Genomic DNA, 18196 nt, shown 5'->3' with positions numbered 1-18196 from the left:
CGACTCTAGTCACGTGGACCTGTACCGTGCATGTCTGCTGCATGTACTGTTGGCAGTGCTGCGAATCATTTACCGGCTGAGCTTCCGCCTTGCGGACGTCACCTACGTTCAGCCTGTGTTGCATTGTCGCTTGTGCATATTCGAGTGGTCCATGGATGTCTGCCTCTCCAACGTAACGGTAGCTGACCTGGATTATGACGTGTGTGTGTGCCCCTCCTGTTGGCCCACGACCAGGAGTGTCACCGTGGTGCCCGTTTATGGCATGCATGGATGTTTGGCATGCAGGCTGGAAACTGGACCTGGGAGATTGCACGAGTCGTCATGTGCAGTGAGCACATTGAGCCACTACCCGATTGGGCTTTGGTACACATTGGGTCCAGTGGTTGGAGTCAGCACATCTGTCCGGGTCAGCTGATGGATTACGTCGAAGATATGTCAGATGTGGTGGACAACGATCACTCGTTGGAGATGTTGGCCTACGCAGCTGCACTCGCGTTCATGGACAAGTGACAAGGTACCTGCAGCCACAACTGGATGTGACCCATTGCACGTGTCCCGACGCCTGGTTGCATGTTGGGAATCTGGTCACATGTCCAAAGACGACAGTGGACATGGCTGCATTGGCCTGGACTCATGATCCAGGCGCGGACAACCAACGCGGGTTGGCACTGACTTGTTTTGGTGATGGACTCCCCCGAGGTGGACATGGGCGCTTTCCTACATTTCTCATTCAGACATGCTGCTGCATTGTTCTGCATAACGTGGCACTTCTCTTGGCCGTACTAACACGCACTTGTTGATAAAGTTTCCGCACTTTCACTTGTCTCCAACTGTGTTGTGTCTTGATTTGTATGCCAATGTGTGTGTCACGGACTCTCTGGCTCCCTGTCATACGTGCATTGCAACCCCATCAGGACTGTGGGTTTGTACTTGTGCATTATCATGTCCCTGTTTCGTGCTTTGCCAGATGCGTATGGCTGTTTACCGGCCACAGGCAGGTGCACTTGTGTCCTGTGTTCGGTTGTGCAAATTTTGGTGTTTGTACCACATTGTGTTCGATGTTGGGGTGCTCTGCTTCCTATGTGTGTGTGCTGCATTGTGTGTGAGATGTCCCTTCAGCTCTGATTTGGCTCACCCTTCTCCTTTTCAGGCAGGGTGGTTTTCACTTCTGTGCTTGTTTAGTGGTGTGATATTGTCGGGTTGTGTGACTTGTGTTCCTGGTTGGTGTTGTAACTCTTGGGCATGGTTTGTCTGCAGTTGTGCTGTGCTTAATTGTGCATGTGTGCCATTGTGCTCATCTCCCCCAGTCCCTGCTCGTTCTTTTCCCTGTTGCTGTTGTGTCTGTTGTTTTGGGCAGTTTCCGGTCCCCGAGTCCTGCCACCATCTCCAGACTGATGTGGTGGACACCATTTCGTTCATGTCATCCAGCTCCTGGTGTGGCGCGGGACTCCCACCTCCGGTGTGCATTGCTGCCTTCGTGTTGTTGGCGTGTTTCTGCTTGTTTGTGCCTATCGCATCATTCCAGATGTTCTGGTTTTCTTCCATTATCCTCCTCCGCTCTCAGGCTGCATTCACCTTGTCCAAGATGGCCTGCCATGTACAATGTTTTGTTGCCAATGGGGCTTGTGGGGTTGTCTGCTGGCTCGGGTTGCCTCCATTGTGCTTGGCCGTTGTTTTCTGTTTGGTTTGTCTTTCTTTTTCAGGCTTTTGTTGTGCTTATTCCCACCTGCCATGTGTGTCACGGGCCTGGCGGTGCTTATCCCTGCTTTCCTCATCGTGAATGGACTCATCGCACGTTTTGTTGTGTTGTGATTTGTGTTTTTATCTCCGTTGAGGTGGTTGTATGCGGACATTGGCTGCGGTTTCGGAAGACTATCGCATGGTACCGCCTTGTTGTGAATTTCACGTTGACACAGAGTTATTTTCCCGCGATGGGCTGCGATGTGTAAAGTTGCGTTAGCATTTTTTGGTGATGTTTAGCGCATGTTCTTGTGAATATCCCCCTAAGACTCTAGGGGAATAGATTACAAATAATGAAGCATTTTTATTGGCTGGGTATAGAAGCTACATCGAGGACTTGAATAAAATTGGTAGAGGATATGAAGGTGGCCACAAGAAAATACAGAGCATCGTTCCCAATAAACACAGTGCACATTTTATGAGGTGACAACGAGATCGGGTTATTACACTGTGGATACAAGGACCGATGTACTTCTTTATTATAGATAAACAAAACAGAATAAATTAAGCAAGCAAGGGATTATAATGGAATGTGGTTTTGTGATAAACCTTATGTAAATATTTGATAAACAACAAGTAATTTTGTGCTTTATCACTATTGTAAATATAATGTAAATATCAAAAGTATTAAATTAATTTAACATTAGTTCCTATGGGGTGTTACTTTAATTTCTTGCCTCTATTGTGTGGAAGTATGTTGCAGTAACTTACTCCAAGGCTAGGCAGCAGCACATTTAATTCTGTTTGGACACTTTTAAGGCTGTAGCAACTTTAGAAGTAGATTCAGTGAATTGTAAGGATCTTACTCTTTTATAGGGGGTGTTTTGCGTTAACATGTCCCACCAAACCACTCCTTAAAATTCCCTTTTGATTTATTAGTCCCTATTTTCTGACCACTCCCCCTGTCCCACACAGATTTACTAAAAGAATATATACCTATCGGTGGCCCAGATCCCCGTTCAGAAAAGATAGAAGAGGCGGAGGTCTATAGCCATAGGTATATGAACTGCATTTTGTAGTATGTCAGAAGTACTAGTGTATATACTACAAAAGAAGTTTGGGACTCAGGTCTATTGTTTTTTACAACTTCACTTAAAGGGGCTCTCTTCTGGCTCAAAGTGCCATGTGCAATTTTAAAAACAAATCAGTTGATAACAAAATGCAAGGTTTGCGGAATGTGCCAAAAATGTACAGCTTCTCAAGGAATCAGAGGCAGACTGGACTAATGAGAACATTCTGTTTCTTCCAGTCAGTCCTGTGCTTTGGGGTGAATTCGGACTGTCGGTATCTGTAGGAAGGTGGAATCTGACTATATGGTTGCCCCCCCTTTTTTCCTGGTGTTTGAATGGTTTTTGACTAGTCTGGCTGGGATCCTGCTATACAGGACCCCAGCCTATCTGCTTACTCCCTTAAATGATTGATGTGCATATTAGATGCACTAGTGATTGGATACTGTGGTACCTTATGAGCCCCTAGTATATGGTACCTTAGGTACCTAGGGCATTGGTACTTCACAGGCCTACCAGGGGCTGCAGCATGTATTATGCCACCCCTGGGAAGCATTCACAATCTGACACCACAGGCCTGCTACTGCAGCCTGTGTGAGGTAGTGTTAGCACTCCTCACTGAGGTATAGGTTCCTATATCTCACCATACACACACATATAAACCTATCAGTCACCCCTATGGCAGGCCCTATCAATCCCAAGGGCAGGGTGCATGGTTTACTATGTGAGGGGGTGCTTCTGCCTGAGCAGGACCCCTCTGCAGCTGGCAGAGTCTATTTTCTGCTGCTGTTTGTGGATGCGGTTAAACCATATACTCTTAAGTGCATTATAACCTCGCGGTAAATGCTAACTTTGGAATGACTGCATCAAAACATGTCGTGTTTAGTGTCAAACAACTTGGAATCCTACCCCCACACCAGTAACTGGTGTGGGAGTAGGATCCCACCCTTCTAGAGGGGACGACAGGTACCCCCTGTACTACACGGTAGAAATCTTTCAGAGCCCTGTCATCACAAAATGGATGCCACCAGCACAGACGCCGGGCTGCCCTCCTGCTGCTGACCGAAACTCGCAGTGGAGGGAGCCCAACAAAGGGTTTCCTGTCACAGGGAGGTGTCACCACCTCCCAGACAGGATTTAGTGTATTGGAGCTGGGTGGGTTCTTAGAGTGCTTTGAAGTCCTGCACTGGGGGAGCAGCAGGCTCCTCTGTGCATATGCCAGCTCAAACCGGTTCAGGGGCTACCTGCCCCTGCTCTGGCGCGAAACTGGACAAAGGGAAGTGGGTGTAACCACCCACTACCCTGACCCTCCCAGAAGAGTGGTCATAGAGCTAGTCCCTCCCATCTTTTCACTATAAGATACCACACATTGCCAATGCAATTTAGATTACACCTACGAAGAAGAATCCTGGCCCTTCAACTTTCTACTATCTCTAGAAGACCGAAGGATCTCCCTTGGAGTCAAGGAGTGACCCCCCTGCTTGGCAGGCACCAAAACTACTGAACTACGGTTGCAAACTTTACCGCTACCGCCGGAGCCCGAAGTCCCTGCGTCCCCTGAAGCAGATTTCCTGACCTCTTGACGGCGATTTTGAGTCCCCAGCGAAGCTGAGGCATCTGGACCCCACGAGTGACGAAGAACAGCAATACCAGGGAACCGTGCACTGATTTCGAGTGCAAGCCCTAAACTACGTCCAACGAAGTTGTGCTTTGGACCACTTGTTGTCCAAGTCCCGAGCAGGTCTAGTACCGAAGATCAGCAGCCTACCTCATCCCGAGTGACCGTGGGCTGTTGGTAAACTTTTCCTGTAAAGGCGTCTTCGAGGTTGCTTGCCCGTTGGCTAGTAACTCTCCAGAAGACAACCACATCACCTTCAAGGGCTCGCCTGGTTGCTCTGGGCCTGCCCTCACTTACCTTCACTGGGTAAGTCCATCAGACCTTGCTGGTCTGCTCCATCGACAATCTTCCATCCACACGAGACTTGCAGTTGCCAAGGCTTGTTGGCTCCAAACCGAGTGCCGACACCGTCAACAGCTGTAGACGATGTGAGACCCTCTGAATCCAGCTGCTGGTCTTCATCGATCCCTCCTGGTCCTCGTGAGCGAAGAGACAACACGACATCAGCGACCTGAAGAGACGCGACAGCTGTGGTCATCCATCTTGCTGGCCACCGGACACTGGGAAGTGACTTTGAACTCTGTCCCCTCAATTTCTAGGTCTCCTGCAACTCCAATCCATCTTCGGATTCCAGCGGACACTTCTCTCGACGACACAAGCAGCAAGTCTTCAGTGATCTCCATTGAAAACAGCATCGCGACCCGACACCAAAGGACACGTATGCACCCGGCTTCCCTGGGTGAGGTAACTCTTGCATTACGGTGCCCAAGTGTGCATTGGCTCTCGAAGTACTTACCCTGTAAGTTGTTTGCTTGTTGTCCACTCCGAAGTGCCCTAGAACTGTAAAATACAAACCGCGACATTTGCCATTGAAACGCATTGAAAACCCACGTGTGTGTTTAGACACTGCACGCGTCTCCTGTGGGCTGATTACTTACCTGCTAACACTGCAGAAGTGAAGCCCCAGCGATTCCCAAGGCCCTAGGCCTCTTCATACTGCAAGTCGAGTTTGTTAACCCATTATTTTAGTATATGGTCTGGTACGCCCCTAGGGCTACAGCCATATTTGTGCTTAATTTATTGAGAACTGTTGATCTTTTGAATGTTTACCTGGCTCTAATCTCATAAAGAGATTAGTAGAGTATATTTAGAAATAAATACATATATATTTGATATATATACCTGTGTGGTGTCTTTTCATTTGGTAATTCAAGAGATTATAAGGTAAAACAAGCTGCTTTACATTCCTCAGAGACTTAGCCTGAAGGCTGCTCTCCACAGCTACCACTAGGATAGCTTTCTTTAAAAGGTTGTCTTTAAACCTATCTACCAAGAGTCGAATTGGACTGGTGCAAGGTGGCCACTATAACTAGTGACTAGCATATGCCAGGCCAACTTCTCACATTGGTGGGCAGCGTGTGGGATTCCAGCTTCCCATTGGTTTACTAGAAAATCTCTATTTGAATTACTAACTGAAAACCACTTAAGGTACTCAAGGTACATATAAAGTCAAGCTAGTATCAATAAGTTCTACTGAACTTAGAGCTGTTTGTGAAGGGACAAGCACACCCTTGCTACAGCTCAAGCTAGGTCCAGTAGGCCTCAACTAGTGTAGGTAGTTCAACACTGCACAACACTAGTATGTCTCACCATGGTGGAGCCAGTGGGTCCACCCCATCTCAGTACAAAGATATAGCCTACACTGAACTGAAGGCCTTATGCTTTGAAAGACAACTGAGGGTGGGCAGGAGTCCCTCATCACAACACCCGATAGATCTGTTAGTAGCAGATGACCTGAGACAAGCTCTAGGAGCAAGTGGGTCTGCATCAGGGGGTGGTTCACACATAGTCACTGGGTCTGATGATGACAATCAAGATGACCTGGACTCTGTGGGTGAAGGGCCAGACCCAGAGGGTCTGAAGAGAATAGAGGAAATCTCCCTAAGAGAGCTGACAGAGTGGGAGACAGGCCTAGGTCCCTCTCAAGGGACTCTGACAGGTCATATCACTCTGGAAGAGAATCTATTCCACAGAGGAACTCCAACTTTCCCAGGGAGACCTCCTCTGAAAGAAGGTTCAAGATGCTCCAGTATGAGGAAGCTAGGCTTGCCCTCAGAACCAAGCAATTGGCCTTAGATAGGGAAGCCTGCGAGCTCCAAAGAGCTTCAAAGAAGGAGGGGTTAGATACCCCTGGTGGCAGCAACAGTGTCCCTAGAGGCAGAGATTACATGCCAGATCATAGGAACCTGTCCAAGGTTGTTCCTCCCTACCAGAGTGGGGATGATATCCACAAATGGATAACTGCTATGGAGAGGGCCTGTAAAGTTCAACAGGTCCCCCAGAAACAGTGGGCAGCAATCCTGTGGCTCACCTTTTCAGACAAAGGGAGAGACAAGCTCCTCACTGTTAGAGAAGAGGATGCTAATGATTATGAATCCCTGAAGAGTGCATTAATAGATGGGTTTGGCTTAACCACTGAACAATACAGGTTCAAGTTCAGAGACACCCAGAAAGCACAGACTCAGGATTGGGTGGACTTTGTAGATTGTGCTACCAAGGCTCTGGAGGGTTGGATAGTTGGCAGTAGAGTCACTGACTTTAAAGGATTGTATAATTTGATTATAAGAGAGCAGATCCTTAATAATTGTCAAAACCAACTCTTACACCAGTACCTGGTGGACTCTGATCTGACCTCTCCCCAAGAATTGGGAAAGAAGGCAGACAAATGGGTCAGAACCAGGGTTAGGCCCAAGAACCAAGGTGGTGACCAGAAGAAAGATTCCACTAAGCCCAAAGAGAAAGGTGGGGATGATAAAACAGAAAAGTCCTCTTAAGGGCCCCAAAAACCCAGTTCTGGGGGTGGGTCCCAAAATCCTTCCTCTTCCAATAAGAAACCATATTGCCATGTGTGCAAGCAACCTGGACACTGGAAAACTGACTCCAGCTGTCCAAAGAATGGCAATAAAGAAAATGTTCCTCCCTCTGCAGCTCCGACACCTCCTGTTACTACCAGTAGTAATCCCCCAGGTGGTGGGAGTGCACCCAAAAAATTAGTTGGGCTTTCTTGGGGAACTCAGGTGGACTCTGGCCTAACCAGGTCCTCTACACAAGCAACTCTAGTCTGTGATGGTGGCATGGGGTTTGCCAACTTTACCATGAGTCCCAATATCTTGGGCAGGTACAGACAAGAGCCCATGATCAATGGTCAGAAGGCTGTGGCCTACAGGGACACAGGGGCTAGTGTCACCATGGTGACACAGAGACTAGTGCCCCTAGAACAGCTTTTACCTGAGTTTAGCTACCAGGTGACCAATATTGATGGAATTAGGACAGACCATCCCATGGCAGTGGTAAATCTCAGCTGGGGAGGGGTCACTGGCCCAAAGAGAGTGGCAGTGTCCCCAACCTTGCCTGTGGATTGTCTACTGGGGAATGATCTGGAAATCTCAGCCTGGGCTGAGGTAGATCACAATGCCCATTTAAGAATGTTAGGCATCCCTGAGAGAGTGGATGAGACCCTGAGGGCCTCACCTCCACCCCAGGAGAAAATAAGGGGAGTGAAGCCTGAAACTATGGATCACTCCACACAAACAGAGAGCATAGGGGGTGAGGAACAGTCCTCCTCCCACCAGACTAAAGGTAAGGGTCAAGTTTCTAAGGGAACTGATCCTGCCCCTTGTGAAGTAACTGCCCCAGAAGTGGTCAGGCCTGTCCTGGCCACATCTCTGATGGCAGGGGATACTTCCAAGGTGGCACCCAGTCTGGAGCAGGTATCCTGCCCCTCTCTACCCTGCCTCAGTCAGCCCAGGGCTGTAGAGGTCAGGGAGGTCAGTGGACCCTTAATGGGCCCCTGTCCAGAGGAACCCCCTCATCAGCAGATTAGGGACACCCAGCAGAGTAGTTCTAGCCAGGTGAATATTCCTCTACAAACTGAGGGATCCCCCTTACCCCTAGGTACAGGTACCCCCCAGATGGACTTTGTTGGGCACAGGGAAACCTGGGGCATAGTTGCCCCAAACATTCCAATGCCCTCCACTACTCCAACCAAAGGGACCCAACCCCCAGCTGTAGGCAGCCAGAGGTTGACCCTTAGGGCCAGATATGACACAGTCATGGACAGAAAGGCTTCCATGGTGACCGGTGTGCTGAGGAAGTTGAGACCACCCCAAATAGGGCCTCACTTCCACACTCAGACACCCCACCAGCCTACTTCTGTACCAGCAAACAATACAGGTAATTTCCCTAGACTTTGGAGAAACTCCAAAACCCCTTGGGGTAGGATTTCCCAAGTGGACCATGAGACAGGGAGCAACCATGCAATTGCAGGTTCTTCCTTATATGGCCACTCAGGAAATAAAGGCTTAACTGGGCAAGGTTAGCCTTATCTCCTTTCGTTTGGGGGGGGAGGGGTTATGTAGGAAGGTGGAATCTGACTATATGGTTGCCCCCACTTTTTTCCTGGTGTTTGAATGGTTTTTGACTAGTCTGGCTGGGATCCTGCTATCCAGGACCCCAGCCTATCTGCTTACTCCCTTAAATGATTGGTGTGCATATTAGATGCACTAGTGATTGGATACTGTGGTACCTTATGAGCCCCTAGTATATGGTACCTTAGGTACCTAGGGCATTGGTACTTCACAGGCCTACCAGGGGCTGCAGCATGTATTATGCCACCCCTGGGAAGCATTCACAATCTGACACCACAGGCCTGCTACTGCAGCCTGTGTGAGGTAGTGTTAGCACTCCTCACTGAGGTATAGGTTCCTATATCTCACCATACACACACATATAAACCTATCAGTCACCCCTATGGCAGGCCCTATCAATCCCAAGGGCAGGGTGCATGGTTTACTATGTGAGGGGGTGCTTCTGCCTGAGCAGGACCCCTCTGCAGCTGGCAGAGTCTATTTTCTGCTGCTGTTTGTGGATGCGGTTAAACCATATACTCTTAAGTGCATTATAACCTCGCGGTAAATGCTAACTTTGGAATGACTGCATCAAAACATGTCGTGTTTGGTGTCAAACAACTTGGAATCCTACCCCCACACCAGTAACTGGTGTGGGAGTAGGATCCCACCCTTCTAGAGGGGACGACATGTACCCCCTGTACTACACGGTAGAAATCTTTCAGAGCCCTGGCATCACAAAATGGATGCCACCAGCACAGACGCCGGGCTGCCCTCCTGCTGCTGACCGAAACTCGCAGTGGAGGGAGCCCAACAAAGGGTTTCCTGTCACGGGGAGGTGTCACCACCTCCCAGACAGGATTTAGTGTATTGGAGCTGGGTGGGTGCACTCTTAGAGTGCTTTGAAGTCCTGCACTGGGGGAGCAGCAGGCTCCTCTGTGCATATGCCAGCTCAAACCGGTTCAGGGGCTACCTGCCCCTGCTCTGGCGCAGAACTGGACAAAGGGAAGTGGGTGTAACCACCCACTACCCTGACCCTCCCAGAAGAGTGGTCACAGAGCTAGTCCCTCCCATCTTTTCACTATAAGATACCACACATTGCCAATGCAATTTAGATTACACCTGGACGACGCTCTACGAAGAAGAATCCTGGCCCTTCAACTTTCTACTATCTCTAGAATACCGAAGGATCTCCCTTGGAGTCAAGGAGTGACCCCCCTGCTTGGCAGGCACCAAAACTACTGAACTACGGCTGCAAACTTTACCGCTCCCGCTGGAGCCCGAAGTCCCTGCGTCCCCTGAAGCAGACTTCCTGACCTCTTGACGGCGATTTTGAGTCCCCAGCGAAGCTGAGGCATCTGGACCCCACGAGTGACGAGGAACAGCAATACCAGGGAACCGTGCACTGATTTCGAGTGCAAGCCCTAAACTACGTCCAACGAAGTTGTGCTTTGGACCACTTGTTGTCCAAGTCCCGAGCAGGTCTAGTACCGAAGATCAGCAGCCTACCTCATCCCGAGTGACCGTGGGCTGTTGGTAAACTTTTCCTGCAAAGGCGTCTTCGAGGTTGCTTGCCCGTTGGCTAGTAACTCTCCAGAAGACAACCACATCACCTTCAAGGGCTCGCCTGGTTGCTCTGGGCCTGTCCTCACTTACCTTCACTGGGTAAGTCCATCAGACCTTGCTGGTCTGCTCCATCGACAATCTTCCATCCACACGAGACTTGCAGTTGCCAAGGCTTGTTGGCTCCAAACCGAGTGCCGACACCGTCAACAGCTGCAGACGATGTGAGACCCTCCGAATCCAGCTGCTGGTCTTCATCGATCCCTCCTGGTCCTCGTGAGCGAAGAGACAACACGACATCAGCGACCTGAAGAGACGCGACAGCTGTGGTCATCCATCTTGCTGGCCACCGGTCACTGGCAAGTGACTTTGAACTCTGTCCCCTCAATTTCTAGGTCTCCTGCAACTCCAATCCATCTTCGGATTCCAGCGGACACTTCTCTCGACGACACAAGCAGCAAGTCTTCAGTGATCTCCATTGAAAACAGCATCGCGACCCGACACCAAAGGACACGTATGCACCCGGCTTCCCTGGGTGAGGTAACTCTTGCATTACAGTGCCCAAGTGTGCATTGGCTCTCGAAGTACTTACCCTGTAAGTTGTTTGCTTGTTGTCCACTCCGAAGTGCCCTAGAACTGTAAAATACAAACCGCGACATTTGCCATTGAAACGCATTGAAAACCCACGTGTGTGTTTAGACACTGCACGCGTCTCCTGTGGGCTGATTACTTACCTGCTAACACTGCAGAAGTGAAGCCCCAGCGATTCCCAAGGCCCTAGGCCTCTTCATACTGCAAGTCGAGTTTGTTAACCCATTATTTTAGTATATGGTCTGGTACGCCCCTAGGGCTACAGCCATATTTGTGCTTAATTTATTGAGAACTGTTGATCTTTTGAATGTTTACCTGGCTCTAATCTCATAAAGAGATTAGTAGAGTATATTTAGAAATAAATACATATATATTTGATATATATATACCTGTGTTGTGTCTTTTCATTTGGTAATTCAAGAGATTATAAGGTAAAACAAGCTGCTTTACATTCCTCAGAGACTTAGCCTGAAGGCTGCTCTCCACAGCTACCACTAGGATAGCTTTCTTTAAAAGGTTGTCTTTAAACCTATCTACCAAGAGTCGAATTGGACTGGTGCAAGGTGGCCACTATAACTAGTGACCAGCATATGCCAGGCCAACTTCTCACAGTATCTCTCAGCTCAACTGATGCTTCAGAATAACTTCTCTATCTTCCATCTGCTCTGCACCTCCCACAAACCTTCAATCGAGTCCATATGAAAAATCAGTCTGCGGTGCATACAGCACCTACTCACCCCCCAAAAGGTTTTAGTGAATGGGTGCGCCTCATACCTGTCTCAGACTCTTGCGCTTTTTCTGGCAGTGAATCTATGCGCTCCTTTTGGCTCTGCTTGGTCTCCAGGGCCAATTCATCTGCCGCCAAAAGGGACCTGCTCTTCTTGCTGCAGCATGACACCAGGCCTTCCTTGTAGAGAAGAAAGAAGACAGCCAGGGGGATAGGAAGCTGAGGGCACAAAGGAGGAAGAGACGGTTTAGGCTGCTTTCGCCAGACAGAAAAATCCCAAAATCACTCTTTTACAAGACGTAGGCGCAGAAGCAGAACACCCTTCAGCAATCGTAATGGTAAGAAAAGCTAAGACTAAGGGACATTGGAGAACAACAGTAGTCGTGAAACAGAGAACAAAGTTGACAACTTTAGGGATAAACAAGGATACACATATAGACTCCATGGCTCTAGAAGTGTAAAAACTCTCTTCGTATATTTCTAGGAATGGTGTAATGCCGATAGCTATCGGTGCTTGATAAGTAGTGCACAGGAAACAGCTATGACCGCCAAAAGATAGGCTGTGGGACGAGATGGGGAGCAGTTTGGGCGGGCCTTCCTCTACCAGGATAGGCCTGTGGTGTCCTGGGCGCTAGGCCCACATACTGGCTAAATGACTGCACAGACACACTGAGTAGGATACTATAACTGGCCCAGGGCAAGTGCGCCCGGCCCCTTTTATTAGCAGGGTCACCTGACCGGTGACGCCTGTGATGGGTGGGCGTTAGGGTGGGTGAAAACACTAGAACGTGTCCAGCCGGACACTACAAAGCCAACAGGCCTGGATGTGGATGATAAAGATGGCTTTACTTCTACTCAATTAATAGGCAATGCAACTGAATGCGAAGCAGTGGGTGGGCGGTCCCTGCCCAGTAACAAGCTTTGCAATTGGCCTTTGAGGAGAGGGCTAAGGTTTCGCCTCCCAGTAACAGGAGCTGAGAGTAGATGTGAAAATCACAAGAGAACGTCCGCCCTCCCATTAAATAGCAAGGGGACGTTCTGAATTCCGTCTTGGGACGAAACTCAAATTTACCTATTTCGTCTCTAATTCTGTGAGATTGCTCTAGATAAAAGAGACGCTCATAAAATCACCTCAAGTGGGAATCCCCAAAGCTTTCTTCCGGAGCACATGACAAGGAGCGCGCACTTTACCTCAGGTAAAACTGCTGAAACAAAGTGTTACATGGTGTGCAACTCCCTCCTCTCAGCGACACATCTCTTGAGAGATCACGTTCACAAGGACTTTACAAGGAATGCGGATATTCTGTAAAATACTCTAAAAGGACAGGCTGAGAAGCGCGAGCGGCTCAAGGACCCCCGCCTATGGCGGACCTTTCGGGAACATTCCTACTGTCCAGCGCGAGCGGGGGAGGCTCAGACAGACGCCCGAGTCACACCCGAAACGTGCCTGCTTAGTGTTTCACTTAAACAAACTTCCCTCTTTGCGTCCGTGAAACACGACTCTAATGTGACGACACTTCGTATGTGAGAAAAGAGCTTGACTAACCGGCATCTCCCAACAGCCACCATGTCAAAAGCGAGAGGATTAGGGTTGTCAGCTGTCTTTGCATTCATTGTTTGCAAAGGCTCTTCATAGAAGGCCGGAACGGGGAAACTGTTAGTGTTTATGCACAGAAGAGGTTGTACCGTAGTGGTATTCTCTCCTCTCCTTTTTTGGCACACATAGTACTTATATCTAGGGTCGTGTTGGTTGTCTTTTGGAATTGACTATATGGAAATGTGTTTCCTAAGGACATTGACAACAAAGTCTCAAATGGTTTATGTATGCATGCAAACGATGTTGACAATAATATAAATGTTTGGATTTGCCCCAGGGGAGCTGGCAAATGCAGCTGTTATACCCTTTAGAAAAGGCAGAAGTGCTCTGTTAGTAGATGTACTTTGAACTCCACTGCCTTTGATGTCCAATGATAAACTTGCGACCTAATCATGTTGAATGTAACGTGTATATAATGTAATATTATATAACATATGATATAGCGCTGAACCGCTTGCCTTCTCGGGTAGCACCCTACACCGTGTAGAGTGTATGGCTGGGGGAATGTTATCTTGAAGTAAGTGTGGGCGAAATTCAGGCAGTCAACAGTGCACATGTCTAAGGAAGGGGTACATCAGTGTGCGGTGGTAACCGCCTATGAAAATGATGCAAACAAGCATTTTTATCCAACTCTTCCTACCGTGTTAGATGTCTTCTAGCATGGTGGGAGTCCGCTTCATGCAGGATGTTCAGACCTTGTTTTCTGAATAAGACTGCCTGTGATCGTGAGCACACGCCACCCTTTCTCTTTACCAGACCTCACCTTGTTCACTTACATTAATGAGGGCCATGATCCAGAAGGCATAGGAGACATTGGTGATGACAGTCCCCTGCAGCGGCAATGAATAGCGTGACAGGTTCCTGAGATTGTGCGGCACCAGTGAGTTGCGTATGTGCTTCAGGTTAGCGGTGGAGTTGGCAGTGAGGTTGGACTGGATGCAGTTCGTATCGGACAGGAACGGGTCAGCGATCAGGGGGCTGAGGAGGGCTCCACATCCTAAAAAGAAATGAAGGACCTAGGAGGAGAATAAGAGAGAAAGACTGTCTATTTCTAAGTTGCAGAGCACTCACCTCTGTTGGAAAGAAAGGAGTGAACACAAACACCACAAATTAATATATTAGATGAAGCACACCCAGCCCTAAATTATGGGGATATTCCAAGTCCCTGAGGAGTTCTGTACTATATAGGACAAGGCTGAAAACAGAGTTTCTTTATAAGGGCATGGAACTCCGAGGTACCAGTGAAAGCATTATTTCCTCAGTGCTAGTCATGTTGCTTGACAGGGATCTAGCTGTAATGGGAGGAGATTTGTTTCCTTTTAAGAAGCTGACATGATCCAGTATGGCTATCTTTTCACTCTCGGAGGTGATAGTAATGTTAATAATAGTGTACAGTCCACCATTGACAAACCAACCCTGTGAGCATTCTCTAGAGGGTCGTCTTCTCAGTAGGTGTTTTCTCCTCAGCTGCGTAGACCAGCAAGGGACTGGTTGGGGTCCTGTGTTATTTAAGTAGAGTGCTAATTGGGTTGGATTCATGTGTAGCTCCGCTAGCCCTGCATTCTACGGTGGGGGTGAGTCTGCAAGGACAAAAGCCTCCTAGTCGACAATGGGGTTGATAGACTTATTTGACATATCCACAAACCAATCCTTATTGGTTTTGTTTTTGGTGGTTTCAGTCATTTTGGCATGTCCTCATCACTCTTTGCCAGCTGTTGTGTTTGACTTTGCGATCTCTGATTTTATGGGGGTATTGTGTGTGTTTCCACATATGAATTCTAATGATTTGTTTGTGCAGTCTGTGCCTTGTAGGAGGGGGTTATGTTATAATTCATGAGGTTTTTTGCTCAGGGAACCAAAAGCAAAGCTCTAACTCCTCTAGTGGCTTCTACTTTTTCCTGTCTGAAGCTGTAATGAATAGTCCCCTTGGGTTTGGTCCACAATGTTAGAGGCTTTATTTATGACTACCCTGTGGGCCCGCTGCCCCACTGCAAGTAACTGGCGTGCAAATGGAGAACAAGTCAAGACACAGCAGATATAGACATCTTCAGCCCTAGGATGTTACCACCTGCATATGTGGAACACCAAGTGCACATCTCTTGCAGATCTCATTGACACCTGCATTAGGAACAGCAAGTAAATATTTGACATCATACATCAACGATTTCACCTTGCCTCCTGCCACCTCTTACAACATCACCCCTGCAACAAACTCTTGAACAATCACTGACAAATGCACCTATCTAACAAAATCAACTCCATATACAACAACTTGGAACCAAACCGACACCATCATAACTCAATTTCCCATCACGGTCAATGAACAAATCCTGACCTCATGGTCTGCCGTCACCACCATCAAAGTTGCTGCTATCATGAAGACCATCCACTGGAGGCTCCATCTGACCTTTGCTCCCACCACACCTTCACCTAAGGATTCCTACTAATCAACGAAGTACTAACACCCATCCTCAATGCCTCCATCGACTCGAATTGCCATATTCACCGAAATCTGGAAACGTCACCATCATGCCCCTGCTCAAGAATCCATCTGCTGACCCAGCTATCGATCCATCACCCTAATACCATAACTGTCAAAGGTCTTAGAGAAACAAATCAACTGACGTCTCACTGACTTCCCACAGCAATCACCAGTTCCTCGACACCACGCAGTCCAGATTTAGGCCCAACCATTGCACAGAAGCAACACTCATTGCCACGAAAGACATATGGCAACTCTCCTTTTCCTGGACCCTCTATGCAGCATTTGACAGTGTCTCACACCCAATCCACATCAGGCGCATACACAAGATTGGCATACAAGGACCCGCTCTCTGCTGGATCTGCTCCCTATTAACAGATAGCATGCAAGCTCTTAGCCTGGCACCTTGCATCCCTGAAACCCACAAACACATTTGCCTTAAGGCTCATTGCTCTGCCCCACCCTCTTGAAAGCATACATGATACCTTTGGCCAATGTAATTTGTGCACATGACAACAACATCCTTTTTTACGTCAACAACACACAACTCATACTTTCCCTCTTGAAGAACACAAGAAACAAGTTAATCTCCTGCAAGAGCAAAGTCGCAAACTTGATGCAAGTCAACTGAATCAAGCTCATCACCGACAAGACAGAAGTAATTATCTTCAGCAAGAACACCATACAATAGAACTCCAACTGGTGGCTGGCTGAACTTGGACCCACACCTAGAATTCATCCCAGGAACCTCAGAATAATCATCCGTACATGTCAACACCATCACTGCATCCTTCTTCCAGACCCTGAAGATGCTGAGGAATACCTTGAAATGGCTCCCAAGCACCACTAGAAATACTTTCATTCAGGCCCTAGTGACTAGCAAATTCGACTATGGGAACACACTCTACGCTGGAATCACCAAGCAACTCACTAGAGGACTAAAAACCATCCAGAACTTGGCAGCCAGAATCATCCTCAACCTCCCACACAGAACTCACATCACACCACACCTCAGGAGACTCCACTGGCTCTCGATACACAAACACACTCAATACAAACTCCTCAAACACACACAGTCAGGGCACTACACAACTTAGGCCTCACCTAATTGAGAGTTGCATCTCCTCCCACCAACCACCTATACACCTCCACTCCACCGGACTCATACGTGCACAAATTCCACGTATACACAGAAGCAGATCAGGAAGACGGGCATTCTCTGAAATTGCTTCTAAACAGCCTCCCACTCCACATTAGAGTCTCCTCCTATCTTCTTGAATACTGCAAGAGGCTGAAGAACTGGCTTTTCAATTTACCAACCTGCCACAAATAGGGCTAGGCACCCACACCTTCTTCACGGCAGGATACCCTAGCGATTTTACAATATGCATAATATAACATGCAGTAACAGGGGGCAATGCTTTGTTGTTCTACCCATTATAGAGAATCACCTGCTCAGAATCTTCTATGCAACTCCCCGCCTGTGGCTGATTAACAGCAGTGACTTCAAACAGGTGAACCCAGTGTCTAACATCAGGAACAAGCAAATCCCTCCCACTGTACAAGGGGTATTTGTGAGAAGCTGGCCTGGCATATGCTGGCCACTAGTTATAGTGGCCACCTTGCACAAGTCCAATTCGACTCTTATGGTAGATAGGTTTAAGACAACCTTTTAAAGAAAGCTATCCTAGTGGTAGCTGTGGAGAGCAGCCTTCAGGCTAAGTCTTTAGAGGAATGTAAAGCAGCTTGTTTTACCTTATAATCTCTTGAATCACTAAATGAAAGGACACCACACAGGTATATATATCAAATATATATGTATTTATTTCTAGACACACTCTACTAATCTCTTTATGAGATTAGAAGTCAGGAACACATTCAAATATCAACGTTTCACAATAAGTTAAGCACAAATATTAATGGTCAAACAACAGAATTCCCCTTCTCCATACATAGTTTGTTAACTTAATTTGCTTCTGAAATGTGTGACCGATGTCTAGACTTATCAGCTGATCTCTGATTTGAATCACTTGATTATTTTAACTCATCATTTCTTATACAATATCAATCGGGTAAAGTTTCCACTCTTATTTTAAAACCCCGTTGTCATTTGCTATTTACATTTGATTTTTATAGTTGCTTGTATGGTTGAGCTAAACGTTCCTATCACTTGGATTGTTTTATTTGTAATCTGTCCACCGTTTATTACTGAAAATACCAGTTGATACAGCCTTTTATAGATAATGATGATTGGACTAATCGTAGTGAGATTTTGGTATCAGATAACTTTCTATGATAAATCCAAGATGGCATCAGTGAGTGTTCTGATGTCTAGCGTTGGTGTTTAGCTTGTTGTTACTTACCTTATTCAGGTAACAGAGTTTCAAGAGGTATTTAAAGAAAGTGCAATCTAATGCGAGCCTTTCATTGCTTGGAAAACCTTTAGTCTATTAGGATGTGTAAGT

General features: G+C 47.5%; 1 protein-coding gene across 1 annotated transcript in view; it reads right to left on the bottom strand.

Annotated features, from left to right (window-relative positions):
* Positions 1-18196, bottom strand: part of LOC146830549 (solute carrier family 60 member 1-like) — a 305632-nt gene that overhangs the window by 135573 nt on the left and 151863 nt on the right. Inside the window, exons 5-6 of the mRNA XM_085604769.1 lie at positions 14026-14265; positions 11700-11871 (exon numbers count right to left, since the gene is read on the bottom strand). Of these exons, the coding sequence (XP_085460895.1) occupies positions 11700-11871; positions 14026-14265 (412 nt within the window). The remainder of the gene's footprint in view (positions 1-11699; positions 11872-14025; positions 14266-18196) is intronic.

This window comes from Triturus cristatus, chromosome 5_1, assembly GCF_964204655.1.
Source record: "Triturus cristatus chromosome 5_1, aTriCri1.1, whole genome shotgun sequence".
Classification (NCBI taxonomy): Eukaryota; Metazoa; Chordata; class Amphibia; order Caudata; family Salamandridae; genus Triturus; species Triturus cristatus.
This window is presented reverse-complemented; position numbering and strand designations above follow the sequence as displayed.